A 26005-nucleotide genomic window follows, 5' to 3' on the forward strand; every position below is an offset into this window, starting at 1 on the left:
TAACCACACCTTCCAGGTAGCATCCTCGGCCTTCATCAGTCTCCATCCCAACCCTCGAACTCAAAGCCACTCTCGACATCCTGTCCAACAGCGTCACACAGAAACACAGATTTCTAACGTTACACTACTTTATTCAGTGTTTTTCCAGTTTTAATTATCAGGTCTGTTTGTTTCGGAGCGGTCGTAACCTCTGAGGATGATTCAGCTCCTGGTAAAAACCTCCTGAACGATGAACACTGAAGGAATCTGAACCTACAAACGCGACATGACTTGTATGAGCCCTTTAACAATGAAAACAATAACTTCCACTAAATTCATGTGCTCCCCATTGATACAGGATGGATCCATGATTTCATGTTGTTTATGCCGAATTCTGCTGTCTGAACATCGCAGCAGAAATCAAGACTCATCGGACCAGGCAACGTTTTTCCAGTTTTATTGAACTTAAGCCTCAGTTTCCTGGTTTTAGCTGACAGGATTGGCATCCTTGTTGTCATGTTGTGCGTTCAGAGATGATCTTCTGCAGTACTTGGATATAACGGGTGGTTATCTGAGTAACTGTTGCCTTCCTATCAGCTCGAAGCACTGTGGTCATTCTCCTCTGACCTCTGGCCTTGAGAACTGCTGCTCACTGGATATTTTCTCTTTTCTATATAATATTTTTTCACATAAAAAACATTTATGTGAATTCACGTTGTCTCCGTTTCATATATTTATTCTATTTAAATTACAAATAATCCTTAAAAGCAGGTGGATGGAGACTGGCTGTCTGTCAGTCCTTTGTCTTGTTGAAGGGAATAAAACCTGGAGAACAATCCCACTACGGGGGATTTCTATTCATTTTCCTATTCTGGGGAGAACATTTTGTACTTGACGATAAAAGCATGATAACACGCACACACACAGTCACACACAGACACACACTCGCCTGCTCACACATGCTCAGTACTCAGTGTATTGTCTTTGTTATAGCTCTGAAAACGCCGGTGTTTTCCGCCTCTCCACATGGCTGGAGTGAAAGCAGAGTTATGGAAATGCCAAGCTAAGAGCCTGCCTCCTCTGAGCGGAGGGATGGAGGGAGAGGGTGATGGAGGGAGGGAGGGAGGAGGTGCAGATGGAGGGATTGTGAAACAGGAGAGAGATAATGAAGGCGAGCCCTGCTTCTTTGGCTGGGAGCCATTAGCGAGACGCAGGCAGAAGGGAGGTTTTTTAGACGAGGTGTCTGCGCTCCCCCTCTCCGTCACGACTCCCTCCCTCCCTCCTCTTCTCTCCTCTCCACCGTCGTTCCCTCCATCAGCATCAGCCGAGCCCAGATCCACCATCTCACCATCGAACACTCGCTCTGCCTTCGGTTTTCTTTGTCCCTACAGCCTCCTTCTCGAGGTATTCTTTATTTATATTGTTAACAAACAAAAACAACTAATTTCCTTGTCCCTCTCTGTTTCTGAAACTTTCAAGATCATTGTTTCCTACTGAAGACATAAATCTTAATCTCAGTAGTTTAAATGCAGAGTTCTGTTTTTTAAATAGGCTAAAACAGCTTGGCACTGTAGCGTTTAGCAAACAGGAGTAAACAGGGCATTTGTCAGGGACTATTTTCAGCTGCGGATTAATACAGAACAGTAGCATTTTCAGGTGACAGGAGCTGTGAACTCAGTAAAATCAATAAGTTGCGTCAACCTTGTTATTATAACTTTATTTATTCTTATAGGACTTTTTAAATCACAAAGTGCTTCACAGGATCATAAATAAGTATAAATGATAAGGTATCAACACAGAGATAAAAATTTTAATTTAAAAGCCAAATTAAGTAAACAAGTGTTTTTAAAGACTTTTTTTAAAAGCAAGAACTTAGATGAGACTTTTATTGTCATTGGTAGCTCACAGAGAGACCAACAGCTGCAATAAAGATATAAATAAAATATAAAAGTACACAAATACAAGCACAAGATGCAGTGCAAACAGGTGTACTGCAAAATTGTGATGGTTTTATTGTTGATTTCATATATGAAGTCTAGGCAACGTCCAGAGAATCAGGTCTATCTATTCTCAGGTGTTTCCTGTTCACACCTGCAGCACACACTAAAAGATTTTTAAAATCTTAACTGATTTAGAACATGTGAGAGAGCACACACATGACGACAGATAATGTCAGATTTCACAGTTTTGTTTTTATAGTGTGTGATGTGCAGAGAGATGGACTCAGCCACACCACACACTAACAGATTCAGCTCCAACAACCAGAGTCTGGACTCTCTCAACTCCAAATCTGATGACACACACACACACAACAGGATTTCTGATCAGAAATATTGGTCATGTTTATCGAACATCTCAGGGAGGGTAAAATCACTCTGAACACACCTCATACCACAGGAAAATCTGACAAGATCATCTTTAATCTTTAATCAGAAGAGACTGATTGAAGAGACGCCAATCATCTTTTAGTGCGTACCCTTGTTCTGGATCAATCAACACACCTTGAAATTAATCCCTAATATCTTAAAATCATTTTAAAACCATGATCACAAACCTCCCCACCTTGTTTTAACCAATAAAGTCACTGTTAAACTGATCATAATTGGACCTGATCTCTACTTTATTGTTCTCTACTCTTGTTTATAACCAAAGGGTCCACAAGATAACCTGAAGGGTCACGAGACGATTGATAATTTAGCAACAGTGGAAAAAAAAATCTAAATCTCTCCATCTTCATCCTCTTTTTAGTTTATAAACAGCAAAACCGCCGACTTCTACAGCACTGTCTGGTAAAACCGACACAAATACAGTTTAATGACGAGCTGTGTGATTTCTGCATCTTAAACAAACGATCGCAGAGGAAGTTCGAGACAACAGAAAGTCCTTCTCAACATCACAGCCGGCCAGGCTATAGACACAGCCGCTCTCTCGCTGGGTTTCGACCAATTAAACCCTGTAAGCGCTCAGTTTTCCCCCCGAACACGCTGAAAAACACCAGGCTGACATTTTAAGATCTGTGCGCTCTGGAGAGTGTTTTGGAAAGGCTTTGTTTTGAGAGAGAAAACGATGCAATTACAAATTTAACTGGCGTAGGGATTGGATGAAGAGGGACGAGAAAGGTTCAGTAATTTAGTTTTTAGTAAACGTTACTCAAACAGGAGTAAAAAAAATGTGTTGGGGACTATTTTCAGTGGCGGATTAACACACATTTGGTTGGTTTTGGTCATTGTTAACAATGAGAGTTGAGTATAACCAGCCTTTAAGTTTCTCCCTCTCTCTTTCTCTCTCTCTCCTCCTTCACCAGTCTGTCTATTTTTTGCATATTTTTAACTTCTGTAATTTTAGATCTTCTCTAACAATCCATCTGCTGCACAGTTTGGCCGAACGCCACCGCCCGTCTAACAGATCAACCGTTCATGTGTGCCTCCCCGCAGCCAAGCGCTACTGTAAGACGTCGAGCCCGGCCAGCAGTACGACCAGCAGCTACGCTCCCAGCAGCAGCAGCAGCCTGAGCTGTGGAGGAGGAGGTGGAGGTGGAGGAGGAGGCGGAGGAGGAGGAGGCGGCGGCGGCGGAGGAGGGGGCGGAGGAGGAAGCAGCGCCAGCAGCACCTGCAGTAAGAGCAGCTTCGACTACACCCACGACATGGAGGCGGCCCACATGGCGGCCACGGCCATCCTCAACCTGTCGACGAGGTGCCGGGAGCTGCCGCACGCTCTGGGAGGGAAACCCCAGGACCTGCTGACACAGGTAGACTGAGGCGGCGTCCTCATACGTCACATCCACACACAAAGATGGAGCAGTCAGAAAAATAAATGTTGTGATAAGTTTATGGGTCAAGACACTTGTGCGGTTGTAAAAAATCTGAGAAGATGACGACGAAGACATCCATCTGACGTCTGCAGATTTACTTCCTAAATAACTCCTAAATAAAGGAGTTTAAATGATCTGGATAAACTGATAAATGCAGTCAGCTTTGAGTTATTATCACAGAAAGAAATGATGGACGAACGTGGAAAGATTTGTCCCAAGTTGCTGTAAATTAAGAAGTAATCTTTAAGGGTGATTACACACCGATATTTACTCTGAATTTGGGAGCAATTCAACCAAGACTTTGGGAATATGAACCTCTTTTCATACCAGACCAGTCGCCCTACGTTGGTTCCAGTCAAATTTTAAAACTAAAGCCTGGCCACTACTGAAGTTTAAAGGCAGATATTGATATTTTATGTTTTATCAGCTATTTTAATTGTTTGTTGTCTAAAGAAACAGATGTTGATCCCTTAAAGGGGCAGTCCACCAATTTTACACATGGAGATCATTTTACTCATCATGAAGAGCACAGATGAGTAAACTGACCGGAGGAGATTTGTTAAATCGTCAGACTCCGTGACTTGAGAGTCTGCCACTAAACATTGAACTCCTTTAATTTGGTTTATTAAAGAACTGTGACCAGGTTATGTTCAACCCTCATAAATGTCACGATGATGAGGTTTTTCTCCTCCGTCTGTCTCCGTCAGAGTCCGGTCGGTGACCTGGACGACAGCGGTGCGGTGGACGTGGCCGGTCAGCCCGGCGGTCCCGAGGGCAGCGGGACGGTGTTGACCCCCCTGCAGCCGATGTCGCCCCAGCGGCAGGCTCTGCTCAGCAGCCGCTGCTACCAGCTGAGCGAGGCCGACTGCTGGGACCTGCCCGTCGACTACACCAAGATCAAACGACTCGGGGACGAGCAGGACCACAAAGAGGTAACGGGAAGGTCTACGTCACTTCACACAGAGTTTACATCAAACAGAAACAAAGGTTTTCTGTAAAGAACTGCATATAGACTGTTGGTTTAATTAATTTAGTTAGCTGTGTTAAATCCAGTTGTTGATTTCCAGAAGAACAACTCCGCTTGTTATGTGAAGTGAATAGTCATGCGTCATTCATTCATTAATGGAAACTTTATTCTTCATATGTGATGAAATTTTAGTTTAAAAGAGGCCCTGCAAACATCTGTAGATAAGGTTGGGAATTCAAACTAAAAATGAAGTTTAAAGTTCACGCAGGTCGTTAGTTTCTACACAGCAGCATCTCCACTGAAACTACTCACAGGTTTGATTTACAAAGGTTCTGTAGAGGAGTTTATTTTACAGTTAATAGTTCAGAGTATATACGGCTCCTGCAGATCAGTCTGCAGCAGTGAGTTTATACTGAGGGCTCCTCTGCTGATTAATGGCCTTATTTACACTGACACACATTAATGGACTTTTGGAGGTAATTTCCTCTCTAGTTTCAGCTCAAACTGCTGAAAGGTTCAGTGATGCAGAGGCAGATCCAAGAATCATTTAACGCTAAACCTTAAAAGCACCTTATTTTTTTATTATTTGAAGATTAAAATTACATGTGCATCAGATAAATAACATTAAAGAGTAAACATTAAATCAATTTCAGACCAGACTGAAGCTCTGAATGTTGAAGCTCCTCACTCTGCCTCTTACAGTTATGATTAACCACTTAATTTAAGGTATATTGAGGCAGCCTGTCCTCTAATCATGCAAAGAACGGATAATTTGAGGCATGAAATTGAGAGCTTTAAGGAACCCAGAATTTATATGAAAGGGTGCGTGCATAGATTAAGAGATGATTATGGTTTATAAGCTGTTTAAAGCGATGCTCGTCCCCTGGTGTGAGGTAGAAAAGCACTATAGAGAAATTGTGGACCTTGCGAGGGCGTTCTACCGGTTTGCTGCTGGTACGCATAATTTTTGCATCACTTTACATACATAAGAGCAAATTTTTGTGAGTTTGGAAAGGTCAATTATGTGTGTACGTACATCTTCACCAACAAAAGACATGAAAACAGCATTATTAAATGACGGCGCCCGACAGTTTCTGTTCTTTTCCACCCTGGAGCCACCAAAGAGTATAAGAAGAGAAACCAACAGACAAAGATAAGAGGAGAGAACACTTCATCTAAAGGAAATAAAAGATGTTGATTAAAGTGTCCTGAAGGCAGCATGAAGATAATCCTCATCACATCTGACAGAGCAGATCTTAAGCGATCACATGATCAATCAGCAGGAAACAAACCTGAAACAAATTCTTAATTTAACTCAGTGATTTGTTTCTCTGCAAAAAACATATAATTAAAGTTTTGAGAAGAGTTGATTTTATTTGTGCGAGATCATTAACACCTCTGGTAGCAATTATTGTGTGAAATTAATGACAATCCAGTATGTTTATAATATACAAACAACAATGAATTTAGTTTAACGATGACGTGTGGACACTGATGATCCATGGAAAATAATCACAAACAAAGTTAATAAATCAGCTTTATTTTTGTTTGGAGTTTACAGATACAGTTAATTTCCATATTTAACTTTAAGTTCAGATTTTTAAAGTTTAGAAGTTTGAGTTTTACAAATTATAGAGGTTTGGTTAAAACTTTATTTTACAGGTCCTTTATTTCTTAATAATTTCTTCTAAGATTTCTGGAGAGAACTTTGTAATCTGGTGCTAATTACAGGCTAAATAGAAAAATCTGGGACTGTTAATTTTCTTACTTTAATTTTGCCTGTGTGTAAAACAACTGCAGAGCAAATAGTGATTCTATATCCAGTGATTATTGGAGACTTTATTCTTTATATGTGATCAAATGTTTGCTCATATATAAAGAATCAGATTTATTCTTCTTGTTTGCACCTGTGATAAAAACAAAAGACAAGAAGAAGAAGAAGAAGAAGAAGAAGAGGGTTAAAACTACACTGATCTGATTTAAACATGTTTCAGCTCAGTTTCTGTGATAAAAACAATCTAAGATCTACTCTGAACCAAATGATGAAGCCTCTTAAATTTAAAAGCTTTTCCAAGTCAAAAGAAAACTGATGAATAGGTTTTACTCCTAAGTTTACAAGTAGCAGTAAAACTGAAGGATTTTTAGTCAACAGATTCTCTTACAGCAGTTTGATGAACAACCCCGGTGGTCGTGAGAGATGCAGGCGTCTCTCCGGCGGCCTCAGTGCACTCCCATGTGGCCGGACACTGCACTGCATCAGCTGAGACTCAGCAGCTGAACGCTTCAGGAGCCGGAGCGCGGTGCAGTGAAATGCTGAATTAACACCGTTAATACATAAGTAAAACATGATAGATCATCTGCACGCTTTAAATCCTCACAGATCTGATATCACACAGAGCAATCCATGCAGCAAATTGCTACATTTGCCGCGTTGGATTTAGAGCGCTGAAGTGAAAGGTTTTAATCAGGAGAGTAATTGCGTTTGTTAATGAAGCACGACATTGCAGAGGAGGCCGGAGCCTGGAGCTCGGCAGAGGCTGATGGGATTTTCTCCAGACAGACAGTCCTGAACGATTTCTGCTCCCGACTGAGGAGGTGTGATGTGTGGACTGCAGAGCAGACTGCGGCGCTCGGAGCCACAAAAGGCTGAGCAGGAAGAGTCAGAGCTGGTGAACTGGCGCTGATACATTTCACTGGAGCATTAACATGCGCTCAGATTATTAAACAATAGCGTAAAGGCAAAGTGGAAGCTGCAGGGAACAGGTGTATTCTCATATTTGTATGGTAACAGAGCAGCATTTTAGACTCTGTTCAGTCTCTGTTTGAAGAAAAAAGAAGAAGAAAAGATATCAAAAAGATTCCACTGTGTTCTCAGACATTAAACATAAAACATGATACAACATAAAAAAACAGCCCCGCAGCCAAATGAAATGTAAAGTTTTGTATAAATGCATTGACATGGAGCTTGTAGTGACGTGTTGTAGTCGGCTTATTTCTCGTCCCTACACCAGAGCGACGAGCTGGACCCGTTCCAGGAGCTGCTGGACGAGCAGCGCTACCCGGCAGAGGTGACCATGCCCAGCCCCAAGCACCACAAGTACCCACCCTGCAAGGAGAGCAAGAAGGAGCTCATCACGTAAGATTAACACAACACTGTGTGTGCACCATTTGTTTCCTTGAAAAACAGTGAATTGTGAATAAAAATCTAAATTATTTGATGTGATAGCTAAAGGATTGAGCCCTGAGGAATAAACCAACATTTGGCAGGTCCAGTCCAAAAGCTCTTTGGTTAGATTATATATCACTACAGCTTAAATTTCATAGCTTCCTAAAATCTTAGCACACTGTGTATTTCTATCAATTTTCCTCCATAAACTCGGTTTTCTTTTTGTTAAGATATCATTTGACTCATTTCAGTCATAACACACGTCTAAATCCTTGCATAAGGCAGGTCTTTGCATTTTAAAAAGAAATGCAATGAAATTCTAAGTTCTCCGTCCTTTTGTTTGTTTTTTGTGTTAAAGACTTAATCCTTGGTTGTATATTGTGTGTGTTCCTTCACCTCATGTAGGTTGTCGAGCTGTCAGCTGGCCGATAAGAATATCCGCGGGATGATGACAACCAACTCCCAAGAACTCAAGTGAGTCCACAGACAATTCTTTGACCAGGTGTAAAGGTGCTCAGTTCAATTCAAATAACTTTATTTATCCCCAATGAGAGATAAATAACAATACCACAGTGCAGTGTTGCCCTGAGAATCCGACCGAAGCCGACAAATTTTGCTATCGCTACATAGCCAACATTAGCATCAACAGTGTCGGCCATCTTTGTGTTTACAAGACAAGAGGTCTGAATACTTCCTCTGAACAGCGTTACTTCTTCATCCTCTCATGTTGTGCTGAAGTAGACTGGATGCTATAGAGACTCACTGTTGCTAAGAGGTATTACAAGATGGGATGGGGCTAGCTGGTTAAAAGAAGTGGTAGAAACAGAAGCAAAACAAGAGTTAACAGCGGCGTTGCTTTCCATCTCTGGAGACAGCTCTTGGTGAGCAAAGGAATAAAGTTTGATGATGAACTCACAATTTTTCTTCTAAACTGGTGAGTAAACAGCTGCTAATGCTAACGTTAGCTATGTAGCAATAGCAGAAACTTACATATAGCACCTTTACTGCGGACAACTGGAAAATACTGAGTGAGTTTGGAGTTCAAATCCAAAGACAAAGACAAAACAGTGTCCCTGCAATATTCCTTACACTGTGGTTTTACTGTTGTTCAGAGTTATACAGCCATCCTGTGATAATAACGTTGTGTTAAATCCTCATGTTTGTGTCTCAGGTGTCCGACCCCCGGTTGTGACGGATCTGGACACATCACTGGAAACTACGCCTCCCACAGGAGGTACAGTAACCTCACAGCTACACATTAAACCGCAACAAACACACACAGCACTTGACTATACATGTTTTTAAATCTGTCTTCCTGTCCTTCAGTCTGTCAGGTTGTCCACGCGCCAAGAAGAGCGGCATCAAAATCCTCCACAGCAAAGAGGACAAGGACGACCAGGAGCCGATCAAGTAAGGTTCCTCTGAGGCTTTGTAACTTAGACATTAAGCCTGGGAGAATTGGATAAAAATGTTTTCTCTAATTAGTCATTTCCAGATACTTATTTATTCCTTCAAATTACTAAATAGTCCTCTTCAGTTACCAAGTATCTGGCAGAGGATGGCTTTGTGTTTTAACAGCCAAAAACCTGAAATATCTTAGTCTGAGATCAAAATCTGAACCCAATTAAACCCGAGCGGTTTTTGGCGAGGGCGTCGAAAGGACAAGGACAAACAGAATAAAGATGATAACTCAGCCTCGACCCCAGTCCAAAACTCAAAGATTCATATTTTAGAGGCTGGAACAAGATACTGTTTCATATTTATACTTGAAAATTACTTAAACAAACATCAGAATTGTAAATTAATCTTCTGTGAGTCTGAAAAAGTGAAAGGAAATGAAAACCCGGATTTTTATAAATACAGTGAAGACACCCTGTCCGTCACGCTGTTGACAGATTCATCCATATCCTCTGTTAAAATGCTGCCAGTGTAGGCTGACCTTTCTAACTTTAGGGGAGGATGTTTTAGAGGGGAGTTATGGTCAGTCCTCTGCTTCACCTCCCGCTCCCAGCAGGCCGAGAGCAGTAAAGGTTAGAACTAGTGAGCGTTTGACATTTTCCTTAAAGCGGAGCCATAATGTTAAGCCAATACGACCTTGCGAATAATCTAAAGTTCAGCTGGTGTCGGTCCGCGGCCAGCTGTTGCCATCGCCACCTCTGCTCTGTCCGCCATCATCATTAACAGTGGAATCATAATTAAGCTTAACCCCGAGCTCGGCTGGAGAGCGGCCCCGCCGCTCGGCTCATTCTAATCAGCACCAAATGTCACAGCGGAGGGGGTTTTGGGATGCAGGAGGCAGAGCCGTGTGTCTGGAAGCTGAGGAGGTGTCATCTGCAGAACGATGAGCAGTTTATCCTGCTCGTCATTACACTGCTGAGGAGGGGTGAGGAGGGGTGAGGAGGGGAGGAGGGGAGGAGGGGAGTCGTGACTCTGTAAGTCCTCCCTCTATTAAAAGCATCCGAAACAGAGCTGTGGTGGAAACTTTTTAAAGGACTGTACCTGTGTTTTTATGTTTTCATTAACGGTTTCCAAACCATCCATAAGCTTTTGATTAGTTTCAAAATCGATTTATTTTCTTCCAGACAGCCGAGTTTCAGTCAATTTCTATTAAAATCATCTTACAGAATCTTAAGTGCTAGAGTTTCTTGAAGACCTCTCACCTCTCATCCTCTCATCAGTTCTAAAAGCTGGTAGGTAAAGGCCTAGATATTTAACCTTTGGTGGGGTTGTCTTGTGGAGATGGTCCTGAGAGGCGTTGACCCACCCTACGTTGTGACTTGTTAGTTAGTAGACTCAGCTGCACTCTTTTGAGGATACTAATGTCCACATCTTGGATAGAGAGGACAGATGGTTTGAAAGAGGAGTAAAGGAGCTAACATCTCTACTGTCATCACCAACTATAATCTAAACTCAAACTCTGTTATCTGGGTCAAAGATTGTTAATCAATAATAACCATGATTGTTCAAGTCTGTTGATAGACATCTAGCTCTACAAAGCTCCACCTAAAGCAGACAAACTGACACCTCTGTGTTTGTCTGTCCTCTCAGGTGTCCGGTCCCGGGTTGTGATGGACAGGGTCATGTAACGGGGAAGTACGCCTCCCACCGTAGTGCGTCAGGCTGCCCCCTGGCGGCAAAGAGGCAGAAGGACAGCTACGTCAACGGATCGCAGTTTGTCTGGAAGTCTGGCAAGACGGACGGCATGACCTGCCCGACTCCGGGCTGTGACGGCTCAGGACACGTCAGCGGGAGCTTCCTGACACATCGGAGGTGGGCGCTCTGTTTCAGCTTCGTCACTGTTTTATGAACAATGTAAAAATTACTTGTTAAAGGACCATATGGGTTTTTTCATGTTTCATTCCAGTCTCTCCGGTTGTCCCCGAGCCACCTCGGCCATGAAGAAGGCCAGGATGAGTGGTGTAGAGATGCTGACAATCAAGCAAAGAGCGAGTAAAGGTCTGAGCTACAAAGACAGAAGAAAAACCCTGAATTAAATCAAATTATTGAACCTAAAACTGATCTGAAAAATATGATTTCCATCCAAATAAGTAACTACCAGCATACTAACATAACGCCTCATGGCTTCCATACATATTTCAGATTATTCTGAGGTGACATGAAATCATTTTTCACTGTAGCTTTGGCTAACAAGAGAGTCATTTGCATAAAACATAATGTTCTTGTTTTCAGGCATCGAAAATGATGAAGAAATCAAACAGCTGGATGAAGAAATCAAAGATTTGAATGAGTCCAACAATCAAGTGGAGTCAGATATGATAAAACTGAGGACACAAGTAAGACGGTTTCTGTGTGTGTTTGTTGTAGCGAAATGCAAGTGAAGTGAAGAACGTCTAAACATTTTTACACACACAAAGAAGTTTATTTATTGCATAGACAATGAGTGAGATCCATGCCTTTATTTACCTTAACTATAGACAGAACTACACCTTGATTTAAAACTGCCTTTATTCCTTATTTTCCGTTTTACATTGTACATTTAGCATGTTTTGTCATATTCAAAACTCCTCCATGTTTACCCGTTACCTTGATAAATTCAGTATAATGTTGATTTCCTCAGAGAGACTGTTTTCTTTAAGTGTTAAATTATAACCATTTCTACTTTATTGTTTTGTTCTAGATCAGTGTTGTAACTTCCTTCACTGATGTTTCACATTAAAAGCCACCCAGCAGCATTAAAGGTTTTTAATTTGAAACATTTGCAGGAAGTATAAGGTTTCATTGATGGCGACTTAACAGCAAAGTTGAAACAATTGGAGAAGAGTCGTAGGAGAAACTCAGAGCAGAGAGTGGTGATAATTGATTTGTGATCGATTGATTCCTGTCTGGTAGATCACCACCATGGAGACTAACCTGAAGTCCATCGAGGAGGAGAACAAGGTGATCGAGCAGCAGAACGACTCGCTGCTACACGAGCTGGCCAACCTCAGCCAGTCACTCATCAACAGCTTAGCGAACATCCAGCTGCCGCACATGGTAAGAAAGGATTCAACTGCAGCTGACCTGAGGCGAATGGTTTGTTATGACTGATATTCTTAAACTGCAAATTGAACCTTTAGAGTTCAGGATAATTTCAGTTAAACACAAAATTAGGAAATAAATTGTCAGACAGATACATCAATTTTTTTATTTTGGTAGATAACTTGTCAATAACCTTCCTTCACAATAAGAGATTGGTGATAACACTTGTAGTAGTTGGTAGCTGGTAGTCTGTGCTCAAGGGTTTTTTGTCAGGTAGTATTAAACAGAGTCCTTGAAGCATTAATGTACTTGAGTCTGGTTCTGCTCAAGGTTTCTGCTTCTTAAAAGGAAGTTTTCCTTGCCACAGTCACCTAGTGCTTGGTCATGGTGGGATCTGTTGGTACAGTCTAGGCCTGCTCTATATGTACAGTGCCTCGAGATAACCTCTGTTGTGGATTGGTGCTATATAAATAAAACTGACTTGACTGACATTAGTTTGTTTTGAGCTCCACACAGTGGTCCTGGAGTACATTATTCAGTAAGTATAGGAGTAGTGAAATTTAAAATCTGCAATCATTCCCCCCAATTTGTTGATTCTGGTAGAAATATTATGAGTATCTGATTGAACTTGCAAGTTGCTGCAAACAGATGAAAGAACTGGTTGAATTTTTTGTCAGTTCTTGAAAGCTTCACCTTTCAAAACCTGTATCTACCTTATCATTGTACAGTATCTTTCACTGGTTTAGTAGACTTGAAACATGACAGTGTATTACCCAGATTATTCTCCGTTTGCATTAAAGAAAATACTGTTTTAGATAATAAAAAAGTATTTGTTAAATTTTGTATCTTTTGCAGAGTAATAAGCTTGATATAACAGATATTTGATTTAAATTTTGTTTAATTATCTGAGGATGTGTTTTGTCAAATGTTTATTTCATATTTAATGTGATAAATGTGTTTCCTGCTTTGTTTTTCAACATTCAATTGTTTCTGTGGGACGTTAAACATTTGAGTTAATCTAAGACCAGCTAACATCTGCTCACGATTTTAAATCCAGGGAAGGTGTTAAAAGTTGTCTCCAGCCTTTTTTCTGTAGCGACACTCAGGTTTTTTCTTCATCTGCTTCTTTCTGTTTCGCCACCTTCCTTTTTTTCCCAGCAGTCCATGCTGTGCTTCTTCTGTGCTTTACCAAACGCCTCACAAAGAGTTTCACATAAAGAAACGGCCCCCCACGTCAGTTTTTTCAGTTTGAGTGAAGTGCTCGTGGCTGTTTTGACGTCATGTTGTCTCAGTGTAGAAAGAAGATTGGGGCTAATTGGATAATCTCTCAGTTTGAACCCAAGCAGTATGAACCCAAGTAGAGTAGCTTGATGGTCCGCATACATAACAGGCAATCGATTTTGGAGTGGAAAAACAGAAAACATGATGATGAGCCTTTTCCCATTTTTTCGTTTTTGAATAAGAAACTGGAAACAAAGAATGACTAGTATTTTTTAATTTTTTGTTTTATATTAACACAGAAAAAATGAGAAATCATTTATGGGCTAAAAACTGTCTGTTTTGTCGTGCATTAAATTATTTTTATTTTGCCCTGGAAGTATTCCAGTAAACGATAGGACAGGATCCCCGTAAGCTAGCACAGAAATGGACTATACTTGCTAGCTAGCTAGCTTCGCCTAGCTAAGAAACAGATGACCTTAGCTAGCTACTTTCACTATTTTTGTGCAGCACAGAAACACGTAGATGTGGGCTGATAGCAGGGTGTTTCTTACTCATCTAGTTTCACCTAAGCTGACTTAGACTTTCGGGGCAAAGTAAAAATCATTTAATCTACGATGAAACAGATGTTTAAGTCCGTTATTGATTTTGATGAAGTTAACATAAAACAAAAATTTTTAAATGCCAGTTTTTATTTATGATTTCACAATTCCAAAACAATTGTAAAACAGCTTGTTTTTTATTCCCAAATGAAAAACGGGAAAAGGCTTGTTGTCTGTTTTCCCACAACAAAAATCAGTTGGCCATTATGTACACAGAGCCTTGATAACTGGACTCTGCTTCCTGTCCTTCCTCTATTTCCTGAGCGGGACTGCTTCATATCACACTGTAAGAAAAATGTCCGCCTTAACAAGGAATTTGATATTTATTGCTCCTGAAACCGGCTCTAAATTTACGGCTCTGTTTACACTGCAGGATTGCAGAATATTAAGTACAGATATATCTATAAGAACATCTGCTTTTCTTTCCAGCATCTCGTTTTTAATTCACATAGAAAAAACTGAAATTGTTTCAGCTGCAGTGCAAACAGAGCCGGAGGGACAACAGCTTGTTAAGGTCGGACGTTTTGTGTTTTTTTTTTTTCTCTCGGTGTAGTTTATGAAGCCTTGTGACCGCCACCGTGTGTCTAGCGGGCTAATACACTTCTCTGTACACCCTCTCCTGTAGAGACCGCTGCCACAGAAAGAGGCCCCAGTAAAGCATAACTGCTGTTTACAGATGCCTCCCAGAGTAAGAGATCCATTTATCCTTTATCCAATTATCCTTCTCTTCTGCACTGTCATCCCTCCCCCTCCTTCCTCCTGTAACTCCTGTAGCCACTATACTACAGGATAGAAGAGTATAACTCAGTCATTTTGACAGTAACAGTAACTAACTTACTAGTGGACAGATACCACTGGATGTGGTTTATTTATTTCTACCTGCACTGAAATGCTAAAATAATAATTAGCTAGAAAACACACACAACAACGTATCATTTATCAGCCCAACAGAGTGGAAATCCCGGAAATAAGTTAGCATGTTAGCACTTCCTGTTCCCTCGTCCCAAAGTCAACAGGTTTTTGGTGAAATGTCTGAAATAAGGTTTGTGGTTTTAACACAAGCTCAAGACATTTTCACATTTTATTCTCTGACATAAAATCCATCAGTAAATCCCCCACAGTATATATATATATGAAACAAGCAGTCAGTTTATTCCTATTGCCTGCATTGGCGAGAAGCATTGGCATTGGATGAAAATCGTGAGCTGTGGAATCATCTAATGCAGACGTTTCCAGGTACAGTTTCACTGAGGCTCTCTGTTTTCAAGATGCTGCAGTGCTGTGTCCTTTGTTGTTTGAACAGATCTGAGTCCAAAAAACTATTCAGTGTCATTCTGGCACTTTCCTTGTGGCGAGAAAGAGAAGAGGAAATGGCTGCAGTTGATAAGTTACAATTTTGAAGTGAATTAAGAAAAAGTTTGATGCCAACTAACGTTAACTCATGATAGCTAGCTAACCCAGCTAACATTAGCACCTGGTGGTAAAGAAGGGCACCCCTTAAACAAACTATGGTTTTACAGGATTTTTTTCATGCTGTGAGCCCACATCTTTGTGTTTTGGTTCAGGTCTTTTCTGTGCTGCTCAAAAATAGTGAAAATAGCTAGCTATGGCCATCTATTTTGACCTTAGCTGGGTGGATATAGCTAGCAAAGTACAGCTTTATTCATCTTAGCTGGGCAGCACAGAAAAAGACTGACAATCAAAACACAAAGATGTGAGCTCATAACAAGAAAAACCCTGTAAACCCATAGGTTATTTCAGGGGCACCTGCTTTTACCAGTGGGTGCTAACTAGTGCTGATGTTAGCTAGGTTACCTGGCTAATATTAGCCAACATTAGCTGGCATCAAACTTCCCTCTTTCTGGAAAGCAATAGAATGACAATCAATAGATTTTTTAGACTCAGATCTGGTCAAACAACATAGGAGACAGCACTGTGATGTCTTTGGACCTGGAAGTAGTATTTTCGTCGGTCGTGACATCAGACTTGACAAACATAGTGGGCACTAAAATCGAGCCTTGAGGTACACTACTCCACTTTAAAAACACTAGTGCTCGTCTGCTTCACCCACTGAAGGTTAACTCAACCAGTATGACTGTTTCTGAAGCTAAAACTGCTCCGTCTCTGAGAAATATTAGAACCACAATAAACCCAGTCAGCTTTGAAGTTTAACTACCAGACTTGTCTCCTTCATACATCTTGCATCTCTGCACATACATCTTGATTTTGTCTCCATACGTTCAACATTAACCCTCCATCCACTCATCAGCTAACCATCCCTCTCCTGATTTTTGCATGATTTGAAGTTGCATTGCGTTAAAAACCTTCACAGGCTGAAGCGTAGACACAGTGTGATTTATAAAGAGGAGTATTGTGTAACCAAGTCATGCTTTTCCTCGATGATGTCCCCCTCCTCCCCCTGCTGCCCGCCTGTCTCCCAAACCTTCCCCCCTTACAGTGTTTTACAAAAAATATACACTATGCACGCCTCTTCTAATCCATCTGATTGTTTCCCCCCTGGGCTTTCTGTCCCCCTCACAGGAGCCAATGAACGAACAGAACTTTGACACTTACGTGAGTACACTGACAGACATGTACACCCACCAGGACCAGTACCAGAGCCCAGAGAACAAGGCATTACTGGAGAACATCAAACAGGCCGTTCAGGGCATCCAGGTGTAGCCGTGACTGAGGCTGTAATAACAAATGCAAAGCAAAAACAACAAGAAAAAAAAAAAGAAAAAGAAGGGAATGGGTTGTTTTTTGCTGCTGTAATCTACCACACTTATTTTATTTCTTCTGCTATTATGCTCTCAACTCCATGGGTATCTTTTTTTTTTATTATAATTTTGATTGTTGTTGCCTTGCTTTGAAAAATGTTTTAAACAAACATTCACGTTTTGTACATTTTCATATGACCTAATATAATGTGATGTACTGTTTATAGCTGCTAATGTATGCACATTCTAGTGTATATGTATGTATTTATTTATTTATTGTAAGCTTGAATCATTTCTTATTTTAATGTGATACATCGAAAAAAAAACTGGGCGTCACGGGTTTAACAGGGAGCAAAAGAGCGGCGAGAGTTGGGGGGGGTGGACGACAAAGTGAAGAGCAATCAATTTTCGAAAAGGCTTTTCTCATGAGCTGGAGGTCGTTTAAACGGATGTAAATTCACCGATTTTGTTTTTGTAACGTTTTGAAAAAGTGGACCGTACGGACACTGATGTTACTGTAAATCTTTAGCTAAAAAATAAAAGAAGAAACCAAACCCCGAGCAAGAAGATTTCAAACATCATGACACGGAAACTTACTGGTGCAAATCCCCATCCCATCATCCCCACCCCCCTTTTCTGAGTTGTTTCGTTTCAAACTTGTCCTCTTCTGTCGCTTTTTTTCTTTGTTCGTTGCGAAGGAACGAAGCGGGAAAAAAACAACGGCTACAGAAAAACATAGGAGACAATCTGCCATTCTGAATTTATTTTAGTCATCAACCTCGACTAGCTAATAGGACAATGTGTCAGCAATATTGGTATGATAATATAAAATCGTTTGTTTAGATATGGGATGCAATCTATATGAAAAAAATGTTTGGGTATATGCAATTTCTTATATATAAAACTAGCAAAGAGCTGATAGATCTTTTTACTAACTATAAATGTATTGCGTTTTGTATAAACCTTTTACTACAATCATGTTGTAGGAATCTGACGCGGGTGAAAGGACTCTGGTTCTGTCATGTTCGACTTTGCACAGGGACACCTTTGTTTCCATGTTTTGATGTTTTTATTAGTCGATTAAGAGGCGATAAAGAGGTGAGAGGATTTGTAAGATATTGATTTTTTCCTTTCTAAAAGGCTGACGGCTCCGCTGGACTTACAGGGTCAAACGTCCCCATCCGTCATTTGTATATTGCACTCATTCTGTAGAAAAATCGTCTTTCTAATCATGCATCTTATTGTCTGAGCCACAATGGGACATGATGCCGAACGACATGATGACCAAGCAGCTTTTTCTTTTTTCTTATTTTCCTTTAAACTATCTTTGATTTTTATTGAAAAGATGAATGAAAACTAGAGCCAGCAGTCGTTAACGCTGTGTCTGTGTGCACTGATTCTACCGACTGATCTGAATCGGCCTTACGATGACTCTCGGTCTGAAATCACAGTACTGATGTGATGGGGGAGTATGTTTTCTGAACACCGTCGATCATGCATGCACTTTATTGGAGTATGTCAAAGTATTATCACGTGGTAAAATGAAGCAAAAACTGTACAGCGAGTTTGTGGAAACTGTGACTTTCGAGAAGATTTTGTGCTGGTGATTCCTGTTTGAAAGCAACACGGAGAAAATTTCACTGAGTTGATTTGTTACTTAAAGGAAAATTCCCCCTTTGACCCAATACAGTACTTTATATAACCTTAGTCAGTAGAGTTGTGAAGAAGGGAGGAAGTGTTTCAGAGCTTCCAGAGTTCTGTAAAAGTTGAAATTTCCTCAAGTCCTTAATGGACATAAAACGTTCCTGGTTGAATTATCAGTACAAAACATTAATTAAGAAAATTAAGAAAAAAAAGACTAGACATAAAAATGCCGGCTTATGGTGCATTCCAGATGTACTCGAAAGTTTGAATTTCCGAGTTCCTAGTCAGAAATTTCAACTGAAACAGCCCCTGAAGTCGGATATCAAATTCGAAAGTCAGAGCAACCCCACCACCAAACTGCTATAAACAGTAAAATTAACAGTGTTCACTACTATTGATGTGAGTAGCAGCCATCTTGAATTCTTATGTCGGGATTGGTTGCTCCGACTTTCTGAATTGGAAATCTGACCTCAGGTGAAACTTCCAATTAGGAACTTGGGAATTCTGATTTCAGAGTACAACTGGAACGCAACAATAACTAGAACTCCCAAGATGCAATTCAGAAAGCCACACCCAGTTATTGATCTCAAAATTCTTTCAGAGTGAAAAACTGCAGCTTATTTAGCGAGGCTCATGGGTGTTGTAGTATTTTGTACTCGTCCATTGTGCCAAACTGATTTCTCAGAGAGAAAGCTGAAATTTTCAAAACTTATGGTTGAACGGTGTATATTACCCATGATCCCCAGCTTCTGGACCAGGAAGTGCTTTCGCTGTAACAAACAGACCAAACTCTGTTTCTAATTCTTGATATTTTTGTCAGTTTCCTGGATATCAGAGATGACTGCTGGTTTTTAATGACTTCTAAGTCTTTTTAACTGATCTACAGTTCAGCATCACTCTGAACTCTCTGGGTCTGATTCCACCAGTTTAAGCTGCTGACTATCACTCAGTTAGAGGGAGATTGTACCTGTAAAAACAAAGTTACAAAGAGCAACAACAGGTGTTCTAACCATCTAAAACAAAAACACCAAACTGCTAACGGGGGGAGTTTTCCTTTAAATATGTTTCTTCTTTAGACTTTTACTGCAAAGCCTCATTCACTGACTTCACATCTCTGTCCAGAGCTTTGTGTCTGCAGCTTCCTGCCAGTAAACTACTGCATTAGATAGACTGACAGCTTGTATTTTTCATTTAGTCAGTTATTCTTACTGATAACAAAGGAAATGGGAGTTAAAGCACAATTCTGCCACTTAAAGACAGTCAATAGACTAGATATTGTAATATCAGATGTAAAAGCTAAACTGTAACTATTTACATAGAGAATCTCAACACTAACATGTAACATGCTAGAATGCAAAAGAAATCCATATGAATATTTGTGAACTCATCAGTTTATGAAAATGTTACAGTTTCTTTTCAGCAGTGCATTGATAAGGGGTTTTTATACAACGTTCATTTTATTTCCTTTTACCCCTTTTTCTCTGTTACTCGCAAACTTTCAACAACAGTTTTCTTACCACAAGGCATGGGGTTTTGTTGATATTTTTGCTGTATGTTTAAGGTCACGAGTTGCTACGTGATATTTTAATTTGACTTGTGAAGTTCGTACAGTTTTTATCATGCTGGTGTTGGCATCTCTTGCTCTGAATAAATCTTGTGTTGCAACACTGATTACGACCTTTTCTTGTTGTAAGCTTGGATGTTAATAACATGCAGCAAGCAGGGATTTTATATGAGGGATCGTATCTGTGTTTTCGCATGTTTTAGCTTTAACTTAAATATGCTTTACATTACTGTCATTATTCTGTGCAGCCATTGGTTTAGATTATAAGTTTATAATTAGATCTACAAGAATACCTTGTTTTAATTATTTCATTATATCATGAAACTTTCTCACAAACTGAAAAAAACTCTCTAAACCTTAGAATATATATCTTATGTTTGGTTTTTGTCAGATTTAATTTTAACTTAAAATGTAAAAAAGTGATTTTAAAAAATTATATTATAGACACGTTTAAAGGTAATATTTCACCATTTAGTTTAGTTTTACGTCATCAAGATGAAAAGACAGTGTATTGTAGTCTGTAGTCTAAGAATTGTATTCTAATTAATATACTAATGGTCTAATTTTAATTATTATAAAAATCAAGTAGCGTCAAATCACAATGTGAACGGTAGAGGGCGCGAGAGGAAGTGCTGCTCCCTCTGTTGCTATACTTCCGGCTTGAGGCCACGCCCCTTCCGGCTTTAGAAACACAACCGCGACGCACGACGTAAACAAACCGAGCGCTCGTCTTGAATATTAACGGTTATAAACGGGACTCGGGTGCTCTGTTGGCCCGGACTGTCTGGTTCGATTTGAGGCAGAGGAGGAGAGACGGTGAATCATGGTGAAGTGCGTCGTCTCCGGGTGTCCGAACCGAGAGGAGAGCGGTGACCTGGGGCTCTTTAACCGACCACCGAGGAGGTTCTTCAGCTTTCCCAAAGACCCAGGACGGGTCAAGGTAGGAACCGACTTGTTACCTGCATGTGTTCAACTCACAGAACGAGTCCAAAATCATACTTTAAACTTTTTACGTCTTCCGTTATATGAGCAATAGTAAATATATTTCATAGGAATAGGTATAGTGTTGGCACGGCGAGTTTCTATGCGGGCTACCACGTGAGCTCCGTATGTTTTAGCCTTTATTTTTGTACATTTAAATTTGCCGAATTCTCTATTGGCAGTTCCTGTTTACTATGTACCGTTTTGTGAACAGACAGTTCAAAATAAATTACTTCAATACTAAAGAAAACGTATAAACGTGAGTATTCTCAGGCGAGTTCTGGAGTAATAAGGAGCGTCTTCTTCTTAGAGGGATTTCTAAGCGTGGTTATGGCCGTTTACCTGTGGTTGACATCAGAGATGATGATATCCTCGGAAAGTGCAGGTCACACTGGATCTAAAAATATGTGCATCATGCGTGTGTTCAGATTAGACTGAGATATGGTTTAAGGTACAAAAAGTAATTCAACCCCCGCGCACTATCAGTCAATGATAACCATTCTACCATTTGCTCCAGAAGATACCCAGTGGTGGAGTAACTATTAAAGTCTGTAAAAAGAGATGTTGTGTAGCATCAGTTTGTGGTGTGGTGTAAAAGTTGTGTTGGTTATTTGCAGTCAGACTCAGACAACAGGAACAGCTGCAGGTCAGGAGAAGATCCAGTAGGTGGTGCTATACTCAACCAACAGATACTGACTCTCATATGAAAAATGGTTGTATTAAAGTTTGTCTCATGAATGAGTGATTTGAATTTGTGCTCATTTAAACATTGATGCAGAATTCCACAACTGGTGCAGCCCTAATAGAAGTAAAACATTTTCTTCAGGTGTGGTTGGCAGCCCTGAGGGAGACCGACGGACAGAGACAGGACTCGACAGACCGGCGTCTAATCTGTGAAGACCACTTCCTGCCAGAGGACATCTCTTCCGCTGGGGTCGACCCCGACGCAATTCCCATCATGCCCCCCTGCCTGGACGGGGACCTGGGCACGATCAGCCCCTGGGGAGCCGAGTCATCTGAGGAGGAGGATCAGTGGGCTGCAGGTGGAGATGATGTTCCTGCTGCTGTGGAGCCTCCTGGACCAAAACCTCCTGCAGTGAATCCACCACAGCAGGTCAGGAGAAGCTCATTCTGCCATTTTTAATCTAAAAGTCACTTAATTAAGTCTGTGTGCAGATACTGACGTCACTTCTTTATTAAAACAGTTTGGAATTTGTCCTGTGACCAGAGCAGCTTTAACTTGGTGTTTTCACTTTCTGAACTCCAGGATCCAGGTGTTAAGAAGACCTCAGAGGCCAAATCAACAAGGTAAAAATGAGTTTCTGTTTGTTAGGTGTCAGGTGCTGTGGTGTGACACTGGTGTATTTAAATGAGCTTGATCAGCAGATTAAGATGTTTTCTTGTCTCTTTGTTTCCAGTTTGATCCTGAATCAGACCAAAGAGATGATCCGGACCAAGAAGGCCGTCAGACAGGGTTCGAGCTGCTTTCATTTAACTGCAAACTTTCTCAGCGGTTTCACTGTAAAAAATCTTGTTGTGATACTAACAAGGTCCGGTTATAGAACCTCAGTAGCTTTACAACAAACAACTGTTACTGCTTCACAGTAAAAGCCATCTTGTGCTCATATCAGTGAGATAAAATATATAGAAAGGTAGTTAAATACTGTGAATACACTGAATGTTTAATTGCAGAAAAAAAGACCATGAACAGTATCAGAAACTAGATTGATTTGATGAAATTTCATCTTTATGATTATAGCTTGAGCTACAATAATTAATTTTATTAATTAGCTTATTAGCAAAGATGACTGGGCCAATGTTTTGATAATCAGTGAATCGTTGAAGCTGTTGGTGTTTTATCTTCCCTCTGTAGCTGAGTGTCGTTTTGTTTTCAGACATGTCTCTGGGGTGTCTGACGCAGCGTTTCCTGGAGATGCTGCTGACGGCGCCGGATGGTTCCCTGGACCTCAGGCAGGCGATGGCGAAGCTGCAGACCCGCAGGCAGCGAGTCTCTGACATCACCAACATCCTGCACGGCATCAGCTTCATCGAGAAGCTTTCGGCCAACAGGGTGAAGTGGATGTGAGTGAACATCAGATCCTGACTGATACTGGGTTTTTCTGTGATTTCTTGGTGATAATCCTCTCACTAAAATCTGTGGTTGTTGATCCAGAAAGATTAAAACACAGACAGATATGATGTCCGCACACTGTATGAGCCGAATGAACTGAAAAGTTTTCTTGCTCTATTCAGAGGGAAGAGTCCGATCAGCTGGTTCCTGTGCACGAACAGAGAGAAGTTACAGAGAGAGCTGGAGAACCTGAAGCTGGTGGAGGACACGCTGGACTCCATCATCAGAACCTGCAGACAGCAGCTTTTCAACACGACCAACGACACGGAAAACTCTGCATATCCTTTTAGCTAAGTCATGACCCAGTCTGCAGCTTGTCCTTCCTGCTACGCCCTGAAAAGATTAAGGTTTTCTTTAACCTCTTCTGCACGATGGCCTACGTGACCCACGAGGACATCAGCCGGGTCAGAGCCTTCCAGGACCAGACGCTGTTTGTTGTCAAAGCTCCGGAGGAAACTAAACTGGAGGTTTCTGCACCCGGAAAGGTAAACGATCAAGAAGAGAAGATAAAAAGAAGATCAACATCAGTGTGACCTGTATGTATCAGGTTGTGTGTTTGTGTGTGTAGATGCAGGACAGAATCCAGGTCCGTCTGAGGTCGCGGTCCGGTCCCATCATGGTGCAGACCTGTGATATCAGAACAGGAGACGGTGTGACCAGAGAGACGAGCGGCTGCTTCGTGACGCTGGCGAAAAGCCGGATAAAGATGGCCATGCAACACACAGGTAACAAACAAGATGAGGACTACAGACACGAAGATTTTTATTAAAGACTAACATCCTGTTTGTGTAACCAGAAACATCACTGTACCAGACTCCACTGACAAAATTAGCGATTTTACAGAGCAGGACGCAGGAGCTGTTGGTATCTGACCTCCTGTGAACCTTTTCACAGTCGCTTTACTCTTTAGTAATTAATCATTTTAATCAACATTATTCTACAAGAGGTTTCCAACCACATTTAAGTTCCCTGTTACTGTTTCAGCTGGAATCAGAAGACCTGTGACCCAGGAGGACCGGGACTGGGCTCTGCAGTCTCTGTCTCAGCTCGGACGTTTCACTGGGATGGGATGGATTTTGAGCCCAGAAGCACCTCAGGTACCTCAGCCTCTGTCTGTGTGATGTGTCGTCCATCATCACCCAGAAACAACACGAGTACACGACATTAAATCTGTGAAGTCTGTGTGTTTATTCTGCTGATAGATCCTTGTTTTACTGGGACGATACCAGTCACACCAGTGGAAACACTGATATAACTGTCTTTTATAAGAAGCAGCAATGTTTATCTTCTCTTTTTTTATTTTTATGTATTTTGTTGGGCCTGAATGTTTTTACAATAAAGAACTGAACAGAGTTTAATTTAATTTTGAATCTAGACTCTTCCCGTCAGGACGTTTGATGTGTCTCATCCAATCTGAAGACAGGACTCTTCATGTGATCAGCTGGTCTGGTTAGTAAACGGTAAACTGATAATTAAACTTCGTGTGATTATAAAATGACTTGTTTGTGCCTAAAATAAACAGAAGAGATCAGTTTTTCTCTTCAAACTTTGTTTTTGTGACCTGGTTAATTAAACATTCTCCAGGTAGATTCAGAGCTGAGCAGCTGATAGACGTTTCTAGAACTTTTCATTATACTTCAGTTTAGTTCTAAGTGCCTCTGTGAAGACACAGATTTATCTGAATCTCTGAATTTATCAGAGATGGCATCAGAAAGCTGCAGGACGTCCATGACGGTCCACATCAACGACTTTCTTCTTGATAAATTCAAGGGCAACATGGAAGTTTTCACCAAAATATACTGGACATTTGAAGGAGCGTAAAACAAAAGCATGACGGGAGACTCTGAGGGCTGATAGGTGAAAGTGATTTACATTAGTCGCAAATCTAGAAAAAGCTCCTCCCTTAGTATAAATACACGTAAATCCTGATTCATGTTGTTTTATACAGACTTTATATAAATGAAAATGTGAAAATTTTCCTCTTTTTACATGTTGAATAGGTTAATTTCTAAATTATCCAGGTCAAAAAAGCAAACTTTGAAAGGAGTAGTGACCGTTTTCTACTTTTACAACATCAGCAATTAAGAAATAAACTATCGAGGAACAACATTTATGTCAGTGTTATCAATTTATAATAACAGTTCAGTACAGTTAGTAAATGGTAAACTGTTGCCTTTAAATGTAAATCATCGGTTATTGACAGGGTATATTTTTTTAGATTTTGAAGATGAGGAGTTATATGATTACTTTGTTACTGCAGCAGAACAGATTAATTAGTATTAAAGTTTTAATGATTCAGATTTTTTTCCTTAAAGACGTGACTGGAGCTCTTCCCTGAGCCGAGGGCGAAGCAGCAGCACAGAGGAGACTGGACAGTTCCTGCTCGGTGGATCTCTGACGAGTGAGAACTGAGATGCTCCCGCAGGTCTCTGAGTCGGAGCTTCTTTCTGGACTTAGATGAAGTGTCTGGTTCCCTGACACTAAAACAAACTCGTTAACTGCCTCATCAGATCAGGACCAGAGCCAACAGCTGTCACCTGAATGTGTGGACTCCAAAGACCTGACATGGCTTCTTAACACTGACACTGGAAACATTTTATAAATGTTCTGTCAGAGATTTTCACGATCTGTTCTGATGTTCTTTGATTTCATTATGACATTTTTTGTACTTCAGTCACATGTTTCTGGATATAAAGACTAACACTTTTTAATCTGATTTCACTTTTTTTTTTATCCACAACAC

At 40.7% G+C, this 26005-nt stretch overlaps 2 protein-coding genes across 9 annotated transcripts in view; both read left to right on the forward strand.

The window, feature by feature from the left end:
* The window catches only part of myt1la (myelin transcription factor 1-like, a), a 62588-nt gene extending 43774 nt beyond the window's left edge, over positions 1 to 18814 (forward strand). For 2 of the 6 annotated variants that reach the window (XM_018660124.2, XM_018660123.2), the window contains exons 13-24: positions 3414 to 3727; positions 4498 to 4722; positions 7742 to 7893; positions 8329 to 8397; positions 9095 to 9157; positions 9250 to 9333; positions 10972 to 11193; positions 11288 to 11379; positions 11614 to 11717; positions 12274 to 12417; positions 14848 to 14910; positions 16764 to 18814. In XM_018660124.2, coding sequence (XP_018515640.1) covers positions 3414 to 3727; positions 4498 to 4722; positions 7742 to 7893; positions 8329 to 8397; positions 9095 to 9157; positions 9250 to 9333; positions 10972 to 11193; positions 11288 to 11379; positions 11614 to 11717; positions 12274 to 12417; positions 14848 to 14910; positions 16764 to 16904 — 1673 coding nt within the window. In that variant the 3' untranslated portion in view covers positions 16905 to 18814. The remainder of the gene's footprint in view (positions 1 to 3413; positions 3728 to 4497; positions 4723 to 7741; positions 7894 to 8328; positions 8398 to 9094; positions 9158 to 9249; positions 9334 to 10971; positions 11194 to 11287; positions 11380 to 11613; positions 11718 to 12273; positions 12418 to 14847; positions 14911 to 16763) is intronic. The other 4 variants (XM_018660128.2, XM_018660127.2, XM_018660125.2 and 1 more) reach the window with 3 other exon arrangements.
* A 1991-nt stretch (positions 18815 to 20805) lies between these two features.
* On the forward strand, positions 20806 to 25973 carry e2f6 (E2F transcription factor 6). 3 transcript variants are annotated; one of them, XM_051071665.1, is made up of 12 exons: positions 20806 to 21090; positions 21749 to 21793; positions 21958 to 22245; positions 22399 to 22439; positions 22550 to 22605; positions 23027 to 23213; positions 23385 to 23539; positions 23632 to 23747; positions 23831 to 23987; positions 24247 to 24359; positions 24638 to 24722; positions 25578 to 25973. In XM_051071665.1, the coding sequence occupies exons 1-11, from the start codon at positions 20974 to 20976 to the stop codon at positions 24677 to 24679; spliced, it is 1317 nt and encodes a 438-aa protein (XP_050927622.1). In that variant the 5' UTR covers positions 20806 to 20973; the 3' UTR covers positions 24680 to 24722; positions 25578 to 25973. The 3 variants fall into 3 exon arrangements, with proteins under 3 accessions (XP_050927622.1, XP_050927621.1, XP_050927623.1); XM_051071664.1 differs by having other exon boundaries at positions 24638 to 24711; XM_051071666.1 differs by lacking the exon at positions 21749 to 21793 and having other exon boundaries at positions 20810 to 21090; positions 24638 to 24711.
* Positions 25974 to 26005: the final 32 nt, after the last annotated feature.

This window comes from Lates calcarifer, linkage group LG7_1 (genome assembly GCF_001640805.2).
Source record: "Lates calcarifer isolate ASB-BC8 linkage group LG7_1, TLL_Latcal_v3, whole genome shotgun sequence".
NCBI classification, from domain to species: Eukaryota; Metazoa; Chordata; class Actinopteri; family Centropomidae; genus Lates; species Lates calcarifer.